The sequence below is a fragment of the Dermacentor andersoni genome, chromosome 1 (assembly GCF_023375885.2).
Source record: "Dermacentor andersoni chromosome 1, qqDerAnde1_hic_scaffold, whole genome shotgun sequence".
NCBI lineage: Eukaryota > Metazoa > Arthropoda > Arachnida > Ixodida > Ixodidae > Dermacentor > Dermacentor andersoni.
This window is the reverse complement of record NC_092814.1, coordinates 139,648,838-139,665,101: the sequence shown is the minus strand read 5'-3', so window position 1 is coordinate 139,665,101 and position 16,264 is coordinate 139,648,838. Positions and strand designations below refer to the sequence as shown.

The window sequence follows — 16,264 nt, the reverse complement described above, 5'->3', positions numbered from 1 at the left end:
CCTGCTACTTGTTCTTCTAGCTGTAAAACTGTCTTTCACTTCTCCCTTTTATCAACAATTGCCCACAAGTCTAGGCGAATCTCGGCATTTGACAAGATACAGAGCGAAGAAGTTCCTTATCGACTCACATGACCTATCGTTCACTGCAGCGGCTGCCTTCCTGGCGCAGAGGGTAGCGCAACCAGCATGGGCTAACTTGTTGAAGCGAAAACTGTCCCAAACCAGTGCCCTACGCTATATAGTGCAGACACGCGCTTGCTGCACACCGCGCCCACACTCGAGATGTATATCTGCTGCCCTGCATACTCAGGAATTATGGACATCAAGCGGATCCCCATATCTGACCAATTAGCGAGCTCAGTAGGATTACGCCACAAACAATGCGACGCGCGCCAGATTTGAACCAGCCAACTGAAGTTTGTCTTATGAGAGGGCTCCGCTGCAGATTTCAAAACCGCTCAGCCATGTCACGAAAGAGGGTGTCCGTTCACGAGCAGGTTTAATACCTTTCCTTTTGCCCTCGATTTTGTCACTGATATTGAAAATAAATTTGGGCCAACTTTTGGACGTGTCGAGGCGCGCTTCAACAACGAGTTGGAGGCGGTGTGTAAAAACCCCGGAAGAACCCAAAGGACACCGCGGTTTCTTTGCTAATCGTGTTACCTGTGGAGCCAGTTTCGAAGATGTTTCCGGCTGATAAAAATGGTATGGTTAATACGTGATGTGCAGGCAGGCCTGTTGAACAAATATATTTCATGAAGACGTTTAGGTTCGTTGCCCGAGGGGGGAGTGAATTACAAAAAGTGACACTCTCCCACAGAAATGACACATGTTTACAGCTTGCAGCCGGTAGGGCTTCTATTTGTTGGAATTCCTAATATCTGTTTCCTCTGTGCACTGTTCTGGAGGAGGCAACAAAATTAATTCACTCTTGTCACTTACAGGTTTGACATGGGCGTAATTGCCGGTACCGATGAAGCATTTTTACTAACACTTCGGAATGCTCGCGCAGTGTTTGACTTAGGACTACGGATGCGTTTCCCCATGACAGTACTCGACATTGGTGGCGGATTTCCTATAGCTTCCCAAACCAATGAAGAGTTCAAGCAGGTAGGAACGTTATCACTTATTTATTAGCAAGCAGGGCATCATTGTGCTACAGAACAGTGACCTATATTACTCAGAAAATCAAGGCAACAGGGCGAATAGTATTGGAGATGCTAATATTGCTGTTAATTACTAGATATGATAATGTACCACACTCTGGTTCATATTATTAAGGTGCCAGTTGAGCTGTTGCTACTTGCGGCATATAGAACTTCCAAATCTTCAGAAAGGGACTAAGCAAAATAATGGCATTACTGAATATTTTACTTCCCAAGAGCGGTGAGACAACTTTCTATAGCTCAAAAGAACAATATCTCCAGTGTCCATATGAAGCCGTTGTAAATATTTTTGAGTGTATCAAGGGTGATGCGTGGGCGAAGTGAGAAGTTCGTGTTGGTTAATTAAACGCATTGTCCAACATTACTGAATTTCTGATAATTGCTCTACGTGGGGGCAGGAGATCGTAGTAATTTTTCAATTGATCAGCAGAGCCTTTAAAACACTCATTTAAGCAGTGAATTAAATGTTACAATCGTCGCTGTAAGCAAATTACTCAAGCCGTCTGCTTTAAGCTATGCATCCATATATGGAAGACCCTCTATGCTTCGAATCAACCGATCAAGATATATTTCCAGCTTCTTAAATTAAAGTTGAGAGCGTCAGTGGTACGCGGCCGTGCTTTCTACACCGCCGTCGCCAGCTTAACTGTAGTGTCTAGGTCTAGGGCGCGGAGTTAGACGGTGAGGAAGGCACACGAGGCCTGCGAAAAAGTTTCACGGAAACTATAAACGCCTTTTTTTCGTAGGAAATGCTCCGACGATGTAAGAAGGAGCGCAGCTCTCCGTCACGAACTCTGCTTCGCTTGCATTTGAGTTGTGACCTTGCATGATCATATAAAGCCGCTTTCTTTACGCTGACTTTGTACTCGCAAAATACTTTATGTGATGCCTTTATCCGTAGTGGCGATGGCATAATATATGGTAAATGCCACAAACTGCTAGTCACCGCTGCATAGGCGCCGTCACGCATGCGCGCGCCTCCTTCGTCCTTCTCTCCCTCTCCCCTCCTCGCTTACCTTTCGTTGTGATAAAAGCCCAAGCCGGAAAATAAACGCTGACTTACTGCCCTGACCACTCTGTAAGTGAACTGCCGAGCGCGGCCCAGCCGCGGGTGGGTTGTAACAGTGGGGGCGAGGATTCCAGCAAAGAACTAGGCCCAGCTGCTTTTTGAGTGCGGCCAAGCAACCACCCCACCGACAGTCATGAGCCACCGCCTCTCGCAATTCAACGACGAAACAGATAAGTGGCAATCGTACGTCGTAAAAGTTGAGGCACAATTTGAAATGAACGAGGTTACTGACGGTCTCGGGAAAAGAGCCCTGTTGGTCACTGCGCTTGGGTACAGAACGATTGAGGAGCTATGCGGCAGAGTCGCACCGCAGAAGCCAAACGCACTCGGCTACGATGCAGTCGTAAAGGTGTTAAGCGAGTACTATGATCTACGGCCAAATGAACTTTCAGAAAGCTTCAACGTTTTCCACCGAAACCAGCAGAAATGAGAGTCGGTGCACGCAATTATTGTGGAAATAACGCGCTTAGCACATAACTGGAATTTCTCGTCCATGCTGGACAGGATGTGAATGGACCGTGTCGCATGTAGGGTACGTTCAAGAAAGCTGCAAATGCAAGTGTTGGCAAAACATGATTTTACATTAGAAGAAGCTGAGGCATTTTCGTTGGCAGCAGAAAGTGCAGAGTTAGATGCGCAGAACATAAATCAAGAAAAGGGCCCGGCGAAAGTGTTTGCAGTGAAGGAGCAACGTTGGGTGCCACGCCGACAGAATAAACAGGACGGGTGAAAGCCATGCGAGTGCTGTGGGAAGCGTAATCATGAACGCTCGGCCTGTTTAATGCGCGGGAGGCACTGTTACAAATTTGGAAAACAAGGACACTTGGCACGAATGGGCCCAAAGATCGACAACGCGCTGAATGTGACAGCACAAACCGACGACAATGATAGCAGCACGTCGCAACTATGGTCCGTAACTCAGAGGGATTCATTGTTGCCACCGATTCAGGAAGCGTTCACTTGGAACGATGTAAAGCTGAAGATGGATGTAGACACCAGCTCACCCGTATGTGTCATTCCTAGAGCAACCTACAAAGCCCACCATCATCAATGGCCCAAGCTGCAGGAACCGAAGATAAAGCTGGCGTGCTATTTGGGGAAGCTGCCAGTGCGCGGAGTACTGTCCATACGTGTCTGCCATAAGTCAGCGGAGGTTGATTGTAACCTGATTGCCTTGGACTGCGAAGGTCCTCTCTTGTGCTGTCGTGATTTGTTGCTGAAATTACAAGAGGAGGGCGCAGCGGTACTGCACGTAGCGGTGCCACCACTAGAGTCAAGCCCGGGGTCTCCGTCAGTGCATGCGGGGATGGATCACTACGCCGGCTTGTGTATGGAGGTCGTAGGACTCATGAAAGGCCCACCGGTCCACCTTCACATTAAGCCTGAAGCCACACCAAAGTTCTTCAAGGCAAGAAAAATACCATATTCTCTTCTTGATAAAGTTTCAGAGGCATTAGATCGACTCGTGGCAGCCGGCATTATATCCACAGTGACCCACTCGGAGTGGGCCACGCCGATTGTTCCAGTTTTAAAGAAAGATTGTACAGTTCGCATTTGTGGTGACTTCAAGATTACATTGAACTTGGTATTGACGCAAAGTAACCTACGCACCACGATTCCCGATCACCAGAAATCAGCTGCCCACTGCAGGCACTGATCGCCAGAGAGAAGACCACGAAGGGAGCAGTTGTGCTCCGGGGTTTTTTGGGTGTCGGCCATCATTAAAGGAAGGCTGTTCTGTTTCGGCGAGCCCGTCTTAGTTATCTGCGTGGCATGTTACTGATGGAGGTGCTGGGTATATGCTTCCATTGCCGGAGACGCAGTGTACCACTGACACGTCTCCTGTGAGTAGTCCGGGAGAGATTACTCCTGTGCACGCACGCACCAGCCGCCGTCGGCAAGTGCTCCAACCTGTACATGGTCTTTTGCCCGAGCGTATCCGGACGATGAAACCGAGCCCCCTGCCTTCTGCTGCGGCTGTTGTGCCAGCGCAGTTCATCCTTAACCAGCCGCAGGCGCCGATTGTATTCCACGGAAATGCTACTGAAGACGTGGAAGATTGGCTAGACCATTTAGAGCGGATGGAACGAAGACCGCAAGCTGCGCAACGTGTACTTCGCGCTCCAAGACTCTGCGAGGACGTAGTTTCATAACCATGAAACGGCATCGTCTTCGTGGGACGAATTTCGACGACAGCTGGGCGCCACATACTCCAACATGGACAGGAAAGCGAGAGTGGAGTTGGCAATACAGGCAAGATTCCAAGCCCAGAACGAGAGCGTCACCAGGTATACTGAAGACATGACTCGTCTTTTCAGACGTGCGGATGCCTCAGTGGCCGAAGACAAGTAGGTCCGATATCTCATGCGAAGCGTGAAGCAAGAGATTTTTACTGGGCTTATTCGAAATCCGCTCACTACACTTGCGGACTTCCTTGCTCAAGCGACAGCAATGGAAAGGGCCCTTCGACAGCGTGCCAGACAATACGACCGCAACGTGATGGAACTTTCGAACAGCCCCCCTACCATGACTTCGGGAAACCACTTCGAGGACCTGCGTGAAATGATCAGGGCTGTGGTACGAGAAGAGCTCCAGAAACTGCAGATAACTGACGCGCGGACAGCACGAATTTCTGTCGCAGAGATAGTGCGCGACGAGATAAGACAAGTCATCCATGCTCCTGAACGCTGCGAGGTACCACAACGGCGGGGGCCAGTCCGAATGACTTATGAGGACGTGGTACGACGACCGTCGCTGTACAGCCCCTCAAACGTCATTCGCCCCACCGAAAAAATGGAAGTAGCATTCAGGCGTCGCAGTCCACCATCCATCAAGGAGTCGGGGCCCCGGAAAAGAGACGTCTGGCGGGCTCCTCACAGGCCCCTATGCTTTCATTGCGGAGAGGCTGGCCATGTCTACACGATGTGTTCCTATCGGCTCGTGGGTCTCCGTGGTTTCTCTCCAGGTGCTTCTCGTCCACGACCTGGGAACGCCCTATTCGAGCAGCGAAGGCACGAGCTCCGTTCTTCGTCGCCCGCTCGATATCGATCGCCCAGTCCCGTGTTTCCTCGAGACGCTCGTAGGCGTCGTTCACCCAGCCCTACAAACCCGGAAAACTGAGCCAAGCGACCTCCTGAGGTGAGGCCGCTGACGCCGAGGCATCGAATATCCTCCATCACGACGACAACGACGACAATGAAACGACGTTCAGGCGCATTCCGGTTATCAACGACAAGTTGAAACGTCAGACTTTACTGGTTACCATAGACGACAAAGAAGTCACCGCTTTAATTGACACTCGTGCTGACAGTTCGGTTATGAGCAGAGAGCTCGCGTCAAAGTTAAAGTTTTTACACAGTGGACTGGGTCGCAGATCCGTACTGCTAGAGGCCATATACTAATTCCCGTGGGCAGATGCACTGCTCGAGTAAATATTCGTGGATTTACTGACGTCGGGGTCTTCATTATTCTGCCCAATTGCTCGAGGGACTTAATACTGGGCGTGGACTTTCTACAGGCGAATGGAGCCATAATAACCCTGGAAAATTCGAGTGTGACGTTCTCTACGGCGAAAGCCGTAGCAAGCAACGCTGGCAACGAGAACCACACCGAAAACGCCTTACACGTCGTCGATGACAGCATAACGGTACCGCCAAAAAGCAGCCTACTGACTCTGGTAACGCGCGACGCGTTCGACGGCTATGAGGGCATCGCCGAGGCAAACATTCCGTTAATGCTTGAGCAAAACATCTGCATTGCACAGGGCCTCGTCCAGCTTCAGAACGGACACTCATTAGTCCTTCTGACCAACTTGGGCAAACAATATCAGCACGCACTTACCGCAAGGCACAGCTGTCGCTTTCTTCCATGAAATTGCTGCCCTCACGGGTGTCGCATCGCTTGGAACTGCTTCGCTTAATTCATTGGAAGTGGTCAACCTGAGCGATCGCATTCAGATTTACTGCGGCTTATCGGAAGGACAGAAACAGCAACTACTCGACCTTGTCAATTACTTCTCTGCCTGCTTCTATACCGAGTCTAAAGTACAGCGCACCTCCGTTGCGAAACATCATATTCCTATGGATAAGTCAGCACGCCCCGTTCGTCAACATCCGTATCACGTTTCGCCTATGGAAAGGGAGGCGAATTAAGCGCCAGGTTGAAGAGATGATCAATGATGACGTGATTCAGCCGTTCGTAAGTCCACGGGCGTCCCCCGTCGTGCTGGTTAAAAAGAAGGACAATGCACTACGCTTCTGTGTAGGCTATCGACGTCCTAACCATGTCACCAAACTCGAATTTTATCCCCTGCCACGGATCGATAACGCTCTGGGCCGGTATTTTGTAGCGATGCCTTTTTGGATTCTATGCTTTTTCAGGCTTTCTGCGCTTGTCCAGTGGTCACAGCGACGGTCTGCCCACATTATCAGCGGGATCAGGCGGCCGTGTGTGGTGGATGATAAGAATAGCATAGAATAAGGCATAAGGCATCGCTACAAAATAGCGGCCCTGGACCATCTACGCCACGCCCAATTTGTCACCTCTTTGGATCTTAAGTCAGGGTACTGGCATATCGAAGTAGATGAGCGCGACTGCGAAAAAAAGCGTTTGTGACGCCTGATGAATTTAAAGTCCTCCCATTCGGCCTGTCTTCCACATCTGCCACATTTCAGTGGACGATGGACACTGTTCTTTCTGAACTGAAATGGCAGACGTGCTTAGTCTACTTAGACGACGTTGTGGTGTTTTCGAGGACGTTTTATGAACATCTACAACGAATCAAGCAAGTACTCATCGTCATCAGCAAAGCAAATGTGACAATCAAGCCTAAGAAATGTCATTTTGGCTATCAGGAGCTCAAGTTTCTCGGACACGTAGTCAGCCGCCGCGGTGTTCGGCCACACCCAGAGAAGCTAGCTGCCGTCACTGAGTTCAACTGACAAGAAGGCAGTTCAACGCTTCTTAGGTCTCTGTGCTTACTATCGTCGTTTTGTCGAAGGAATTTGAAGGATCGCTGAACCATTAACGAGACTAACATGCCAAGATGTACCCTTCGAGTGGACGGACGAGCAACAAGCAGCATTTACAGAATTGCGGAAGCGACTGCATACAGCCCCCGTACTCGCGCATTTCGACGACAAGGCTGACACAGAAATCCACACAGACGCCAGCAACGGGGGGTTGGGTGCCATACTCGTCTAGTGGAAAGACGGCGCCGAACGAATAGTGGCCTATGAAAGCCGTAGTCTGACTAAGGTGGAGGTCAACTATTCCACGACTGAAAAGGAGTGTTTCCCCGTCATTTGGGCCATCGGCAAGTTCCGACCCTACCTGTACGGCAGACCTTTTCGAGTAGTAAGTGAGCACCACTCACTGTGCTGGCTTGCGAGTCTTAGGGACCCTTCAGGCCGCCTAGCTCGTTGGAGCCTCCGCCTTCAGGAGTACAACGTCACAGTGGTTTATCGATCCGGACAGAAGCACTGCGACGCCGACTACCTTTCACGTGCACCTATAGCTTTGAAGCCAAGTGATTTAGAGCAAGACCTCCCGTTTCTTGGTGTAGTAGACACTGTCGAGATGGCTGACCTCCAACGTGTAGACAGTACATTGCTTCCCCTCATCCTGTACCTCGACCTTGTTGTCCCACGACCCATGTCACAAGGGCTGACTTATTACTGCCACCGCAACAACGTTCTCTACAAAAAGAACTTCGAAAACAGCCAAGAAACGTTCCTTCTCGTCGTCCCAGTTTCACTGCGCGAAGAAGTGTTGCAAGCGTGTCATGACGACCCGTGTGCCGGTCACTTAGGCTTCGCCAGGAGGTATGCGCGCATACGCCAGAAGTATTACTGGCCACGGCTCTTCTCGTCTGTTCAGCGCTACGTGAGGAGCTGCCGTGATTGTCAACGGCGCAAGGTTCCACCTTTGAAACCTGCTGGTCTTTTGAAACCCCTTGACCCTCCTCCAGCACGGTTTCAACAGGTTGGAATGAACCTTCTCGGTCCATTCCCTACGTCGTCCGCAGGCAACAAATGGATAGTCGTCGCAACGGACTACCTAACGCGGTACGCAGAAACAAAAGCTATACCCCGCGGAACATCTACAGAAGTCGCCATGTTTTGTCCATGACATCGTATTACGTCACGGGCTCCTTCTATCTTAATAACCGATCGAGGGACGGCATTTACTGCTGACTTAACACAAGAGATTATCACACTGACCCACACCAATTATCGGAAAACTACGGCCTATCACCCACAAGCTAATGGACTTACGGAGGGCCTCGATAGAACTATCGCCGATATGATCTCGACGTACATTGACGTAGAGCAATGGGACCAAATTTTACCGCACGTGACATCCGCTCACAATACGGCTGTTCAGGAAACCACCCGATTCACACCATTTTAACTGGTTTATGGGCGCTGCGTAACAACACCTTTAGACGCCATGCTTCTGGTCGACAACGAAAAAAAGCAACAGTGCTGACAACATTGTCCAGAAGGCCGAAGAAGCTCGACATCTTGCTCGCAACCGCATCTGCCTCCAGCAGACTACAGGTGCCCGCCATTACAACAGTGGCCGAAGGAACATCCAGTACGAATCCGGGGATTACGTTTGGGTCTGGACACCAATCCGTCATCAGGGACTGTCGGAAAATGACTGCCTAGGTACTTTGGCCCGTACAAGACCGTCAGGCGACTCAGCGACGTGAACTACGAGGTAGTCCCTCAGAATACTACTACAAGCTCGAGCCCACGATGGCCACGAGCCGAGATTGTCCATGTAGTACATACTACGCCCGTGGAGACTTTTCTGTCTCAGACTTTCTCCTGCGCCCTCTGTCGCCCTCCGATCAGCGACCAGGACGGCCGCTTTTCACGTGGGGAGTGATGACACGAACTAAGCTGCCATCTACCGAGTCCCAATCTCCACAAATCAGCTGCCCACTACAGGCACCGATCGAAAGAGAGAAGACGATGAAGGGCGTAGTTGTGCTCCGGGGTTGTTTGGGTGTCGGCCATCATTAAAAGAAGGCTGTTCTGCTTCGGCGAGCCCGTCTTAGTTATCTTCGTGACAGTATGCGAGCTGGAACAATACCCGTTGCCTCTTATCGAGGATATTTTTGCACAGTTAGTTTGGGGAGAGTGCTTCAGCATTTTCGATTTGCGCGACGCCTACTGCCAGATTCCGTTGGACAAAGAGTCTTGCAAATTGGCCGTGATAAACACCCACAAGGGACTATTTTGCTGCAACCGCCTCCCACTTGGGATTGCTTCGGCACCAGCGATATTTCAAAGGCGGATTGAATCGATCCTTCAAGGCGGGCCTGGAGCACAGGCGTACCTAGATGACGTACTGATAGCGGAAAAGGGGGACAGCCACAATCGAAATCTGATGGCTGTGCTCCAGCGCTTTCGTGAACGTGGCATTAAGCTTCGTGCTGAAAAGTGACGCGTCAGCGAGCCGTCTGTTACATATCTAGGGGCGCTATAACGTAAAACTATTCCAAACTTTTCTATTCCAATTCTGCAATCAGCCCACCGCGATTGGTCAAAAACTTTTTTGGAGCACCCTACTTCACCTGTCTGTCACCCGACGTCACGAAAACCGCGATAGCTCCCCATCTGATATGACGTGTACACACTGATTATGCAAAATAGACCGAACAAAACAAAAATAGTTATTTCTGATTCGACGCCTTTTCGCCATAGCCGTCGGCTATTGGTCAAAACTTTTCGGGCTGCAGCCACTTCACCTGCCTCTCACATGATGTCACAAAGCCGCAAAAACTTACCGCGTCGAAATCACGCGTACGCGTTAAAGATGCATTAATATGCCGAACAAAAGTGAATTTTCTTCTTAATAGCCGCAGGCTGCCCCGTTCCTAAAGGAATAAAAGATGGCTGCCGCCGATCGCTCTGGCACTGGCTACTCGCCCCTGCCAGAGAGCATGGGTTTATTTGCGTCTAATAAAACTTTTTGCGTGGCCGTGTAACGTTTTCGAGCACTTTCGGCACGTTTACGACCACGTTCTGCCAACTCTTCTTTGCTGAGTATCTGTTTTAGCGTCATTCTTAATCTTCCGTTGCATGCCGCCGCGATTGTCGACGAGCCACCGCAAGCTAAGTAAGAGAAAGCGGACCAATCGCAGACGCCGGCACCACCCTCTTCATCCGGTTATCGATATTCACTGCAGTGGCTCGGCCCGATCGAATCCCTCTCCACTTGAGCATGCTCCTCGCATCTTGTGAGCCAAGTAGATAAGACGAGCCGCTCAGGGCAGGCAATGTTATTCGTTTTTCAGTCAAACAAAAGTGACCTCCTTTGAACGAGGGGAGCATTTGATTGGTTTGTTCAGACAACCCTGCGGGTGACCGCCCGATGCTTGCGTCGGCGGTTACGCAAATTTGACGTCAGGAGATTGGAATAAAAACACATTGGAATAGTTTTACGTTATACGGCCATAGGTCACCGTATCGACGCGAACGGACTGAATCCCATAGAAAAGAATAGGGATGGTATCAGGCTAGCCGCCTCCCCTCACACGTCAGCGAGTTGCGCCCATTTCTGGGCATGGTAACATTTTACAAGTTTATGCCCGACTTGTCCACTATTCTGGCACCGTTGTACAAATTGCTAGAAAAGCGTGCTAAGTGGACGTGGAGCACCAAGGAAAGCCTTCATCCAGGTGAAGAATGCGTTATGCACGGCACCAGTCCTGACGCATTTCGATCTGAACAGTGAGCTTTACTTGGAGTGTGATGCTTCACCCTATGGAGTTGGGACTGCACTTTTTCTTCACATTGAAGGCGAGAAGCGCCCGATGGGGTTTCGATCGAGAACACTGACAACGGCCGAAAGAAACTACTCCCAGATCGAGCGCGAAGCATGGGCCTTAATATTTGGTGTTACTCGGTTGCGGGACTACCTTTTGGGGTGAGAGTTCATTCTTGTTACGGATCACCAGCCGTTGCTGGGTCAAAAGATGGGCCTTACTACTTGGTGCATATAAGTATAAATTGCAGTACAAGCACGGTAAATTTATGCTCAATGCAGATGCATTAAGGCGGTTGCCACAATCTTCTGCACAGGGGCTGCAGAACGCCGAGGATACGGCCGAGTACGTCCTTATCATGGACCAGTTGGACGAGCCTGCGGCGCCAGTGGAAGAACTCCAAACCCTCACACAGTCAGACGACGTGCTCTCAAGCGTGTGCAGGTGCGTCATCGAGGGTTGGCCACAACGCACTGCTGAAGGCACAGAGAGGCGGGAGTACCGAGAAATGCAACACGAGCTGTCCGTACAACACAACTTGCTTCACTGGGGCCCTCGTGTTGTGGTTCCGGCGGAAGCCAGGAATAAGCTGCTGAAGTTAATACACAGGGCTCACCAAGGCGTTTTGGCAATGAAGGCAATTGCACGGTGAAAATTTTGGTGGCCTGGCTTGGACCACGATATTGAGCGCTTAGCCGCTGTGTGCAAGAATTGTGTACAGGGGTTGCCCATGCCACCCTCGCAAGCACCTACCAGCTGGCCAGAGACGCAGGAAAGATGGTCGCGACTACATGTCGACTTTGCAGGACCAATCCAAGACAAGATGGTGCTTGTCGTCGTGGACTTTCACAGTAAATGGATTGAGGCCATTCCGTTGTCTCACGCGACCTCCCGCAGCACAGTTGACACCCTGCGAACGCTGTTCAGTAGGTTCGGTCTGCCACACAGAATAGTGTAAGATAATGGCACGCCATTCACTGGGTGGGAGTTTCATGAGTTCTTAGAGTGAAATGGGTTGGTTCACGTTCAGGCACCTCCTTACTACCCGCAGAGTAATGGACTGGCGGAACGTTCTGCGGGAACTATCAAAGACGGACTAAAGAAGTGTGCGGACGCAGACTTGTCGAAGACGCTGGCTAGGACCCTGTGTCGCTACAGAAACACACCGCTCCCGTGAAGACGCTCACCATCGCAACTGTTATTCGGATACAGACAACGCACATCTGTTTTCCTCCCAGGAGACAGTCAACACGAGAGGTCCAGTCTGCTGACAACGGTAGCTGTAACTTCGCCCTCGGAGATCCTGTGTACCTTCGCAGTTACGGCCACGGCGACAAATTGACCCCTGGCAAGGTCCGGGCAACCATGGGGACACGCCTCGTGTCTGTAGACCCGGAGAACGAGCTTGTTCACCGCCACGCGGACATGCTCAGGCGGAGGAGCATCGAAGAAACCTTGGCTTCGGGGCCTCGCGATAGACCCCAGATAAACCCGGACCCGCCAGTACAAGACCGCGAAACTCCAGCGGCCACTGCCACCAGCCCACCTCACCGCCCGCCTCCCGAACTACAACGTACCACACGTATGAAGCCAGTGGAGCGTTATGGAGTCTAAGGAAGGAGGAATGCCACAAACTGCTGGTCGCCGCTGCACACGCGCCGTCAGTCTACGCATGCGTTCGCCTCCTTCGTCCTTCTCTCCCTCTCCCCCCTCGCTTAGCTTTCCTTCTGATAAAAGCCCAAGCCGGACAATAAACGCTGACTTTGTGCCCTGGCCACTCTGTATGTGCACTTCCGGGCGCTGCCCAGCCGCGGGGCGGGTTGTAATAGTAGACAACTTAATACAATGCGGTATTACCGGTGATTTTTTTTTGTCTAATTCCCTTTGATCTTCGAAGGTGTGCCACCTGGTTAGCTCTGCACTTAAGACATACTTTCCTTCGTCATCGGGAACGACAGTGATTGCTGAGCCAGGACAATTTCTGGTGGCCTCATCCTACACTCTTGCGGCCAAAGTTGTGGGAAAGAGAACCAAAGAAAGCTTTCTGGATGGTATGTTCCCTAGTCTTCGTTCGTATCCTAGTCTCATCATTCTGGTCACTGTTTGCATGAGCATTAGTGCCATAACTTATATAGATGCACCTGCCCGTTGTGTACATCGTTCGGTAATTATGTCATCTAGAGATTACTGACCGTACCAATGAAGATGTTAGAAATCTATATAACCGGATGGTCGAGTGCAATAAGATTGTAGAACTTATTGTAGAGGATTCGGTACATATTGCGGGATTCATTCTTGTATTTCAGGTAAATGCAAATACCACAAAGAGGTTTTTATCAACGAAAGCAAGTACAACAGCATCCCCAGATACGCAGGCGAAGAAAGAGGAATAAGTATTCGCCCGTTATTGGTGAGTTTCACGCCAATCAACCTTTAGAATTCGAAGTTAAAGAAAGAACGGTTGAGTTGCGATAATGAGTACTGAAGTCCAATTCGAAGCAAAATTTTAGCGTAAATGCTCACTTCAATTCTTACGCTGCTCAAACAGAGGTGCTATTCTTGCGGGGATATTTCAGTTACTATTACAAATTGGAAGTACTTGCAGTAGTCAGGACATTTCGCTGCTGTCCGACTCCAACTTGCAATCTTTTTGCGTTGGCTCCTGGAAGAAGCGGTTTAGCAGGCGAGCCCCTCTTATCTAGACGGAGGAAAATTAAAAGGTGTTTAAATTTTATGGTAGTGGTAATAAAGGCGTATTGTGATAATACTGACATCTGTAAAGATGACGCTGTAGGGATGATTACTGTGATTATTGCAGACACCTCTATATGATAAAGTCACACCATACCGCCTGTGATTGCTACTTGAGGACTTCGGAATAAGTCTCCTCAGCTGCTGTTATATATCATGCAGCAAAACCTCAGCACAGAGAAAATTTCACGTTCATCTCATACGTGCACAGCCCACCACGTTGTGCTATGTGACCAGGCTCCATGTAAGTTGTGCCATTACGGTGGTTTGCAAATGCATAATGTGCGCATGGAGACCTTCGCTGAGGCTACATTTTGCTTCCCTGCTATCCGGGTCATTCCAGTTGATATATTTGGCATTAATATTGTTTTTATTTATACTGTCTTCCCAGGAGCACAATGACCGGCCGCGCAATGTGTTGACCGCCTTCTGGGCCGCCACCAGCAACCCGAGAGACCTAATATTCGACAAGCAGCTTTTCTGGCCCGTGGAGGTCAATGACTGGCTCCTCATCAACAACATAGGTGCCTACTCGCTAGTGCTAGCTTGCAGCTTCAACGGCTCGGGCATGCCTCCGGTAGTCTACGTTGCTTCCACAGACGGCGCCGATACCGTCAGTAAAGGCATAGCGGCGGCTTCCGTGTGCAGTGGCTATTCTCAGATGGAGCGTGCAATCAAGTCAGTGTGAGGCACCGCATATTGCTGAATATTATTTGTTGCTTTATCCTCTTCAATGTTACTAAAGGATGCGACAGTAGTGGTCGGGGTCCCCTCATGAACAGCAAAATGAATGTTGGCTATATTGTGCCAGAAAGCCCATACAAATTACCCTCCGTGAATAGAGCTAATCCCGCTTGTATGAGCTAATCCCGCTTGTATGTGTATGATAGCAATCGAAAAACTACCTCTGATAATACGAAGCTGCTTTGGCATAGAATTTCACTCCACAGAACGAAAGCTTATCCATGCGTGTTGTGACTTGCTTCATTACAAACTTTCCTGATGAAAGCAAGCTCATTTGAAAAGGATTGATCTCTTAGAACCGTGCAGTGGCTAATGACTTGCGTGAATACAATGAATTGAATAGACCTACTGGGACCGTGTCATCTATTCACCCGGCTTACAGTAAGCAGTCAGAAAGTGAAGACTGTATTCACATTTCGTGAAAGGAGTAGTAATGAAACACCGAATGACTGCGTTCCACTTCCTTGCAGTCTAGTTGATGTTATCGGGGATGGCGGGGGGGGGGGGGGGGGGGAACAAAATTTATCGGCTGACACAGAAGGCAATTAATGTGCCAGAGGCGCACACGCGCACTCCTACACGTTTTCTACAGGTAAATAATGATTGCATGAGTGTTACAGTGGAAGATAGAATTTCTTGTGCTGAGAGTTCTGTAGACGCTTCATTGTTTTACTACTTCAAAACTAGACTCAGGGGACACTGGTTCCCGTCTGCGGTGAAAAGTGCAAATCGAAAACTGCCTTATCTCCAACTTTCAGCATGTTTTCGTGATTTGTGTTGTGCTACAGCATGCCGCACAGCTCGAGAAATGCACAAATAAGTCTGTCCACTAGAATATTTTCCAAAGGACACCAAACTAAAACGCAGCGATAGCTTACGAGCTACTCTGATGAATATTTATTGAGACAGGACACGAAAATATTTGAGTTAGCTGAGATGTTTATGGTGTTTGCTGATATTAATAAAACATTATCTCCATCAGCCGAACTCATCTGTACATAATGGGTTCATTTGTATCTTAAGAAATAAAGTCGTTGTGCCCTCTACATTATTTTATATAATGGGTCTTGTCGAGCAATTTAATATTTTTCTCATTTGCGATCAGTGTTTCAAAAGAACGTGATCCATTTTTCGCGGTATCTAACAGCGCTGATAACTAAGAATTTTCGTTCAAAAACATATCAATTCAGGGTCTCATGATTTCAAAGCTTATGCCGTGTTACGTTGCGCTGTGATGGCCAGATATGCTATAAGCTAACTTAACTTGACCAGCTTGTCATTTAAATGTTTGCGTTGTCTCCTATAATCATATGCTTGAAGTTTCTTGTCTGTGCCTCTTTTCTTTATTTGTCAGAAAGAACTTATATTCATAACTTTACCGAGGAAACAAGTTCATCTCTACGCCACCTATTACGGGAGGGTATATTGGCAGTGGGAAACAAGATGGCGAACACTTTCTGCAACAGCACCAGTACCATCTGTTGGTGGCCATGTTTCAGTGAATGGCCAATAATTATTTTGAAGCGTGTTCTCCACAAAAAATAGCCCCGTTCGAATTATTGTTTATCTGAAAGAATCCTACTACCCCCACCCTCCCCTCCAGAGAACCAGATACGCAAACACTAAGTACAAACGACCTGATATGGGCGACCTACATGAAATGTACACGATGGAATCGGGGAATTAAAATGTGTTTCAACATATGCGTAAGGGGTTCAATGTCTTCTCTTACTTCATGCATTCAACATAAAGCAC

General features: G+C 49.2%; 1 protein-coding gene across 1 annotated transcript in view; it reads left to right on the top strand.

The window, feature by feature from the left end:
- Positions 1 to 14,991, top strand: part of LOC126544346 (ornithine decarboxylase-like) — a 41,053-nt gene extending 26,062 nt beyond the window's left edge. Inside the window, exons 7-10 of the mRNA XM_050191635.2 lie at positions 945 to 1,110; positions 12,912 to 13,065; positions 13,321 to 13,424; positions 14,157 to 14,991. Of these exons, the coding sequence (XP_050047592.1) occupies positions 945 to 1,110; positions 12,912 to 13,065; positions 13,321 to 13,424; positions 14,157 to 14,453 (721 nt within the window). The 3' untranslated portion in view covers positions 14,454 to 14,991. The remainder of the gene's footprint in view (positions 1 to 944; positions 1,111 to 12,911; positions 13,066 to 13,320; positions 13,425 to 14,156) is intronic.
- The last annotated feature ends 1,273 nt before the right edge of the window (positions 14,992 to 16,264 follow it).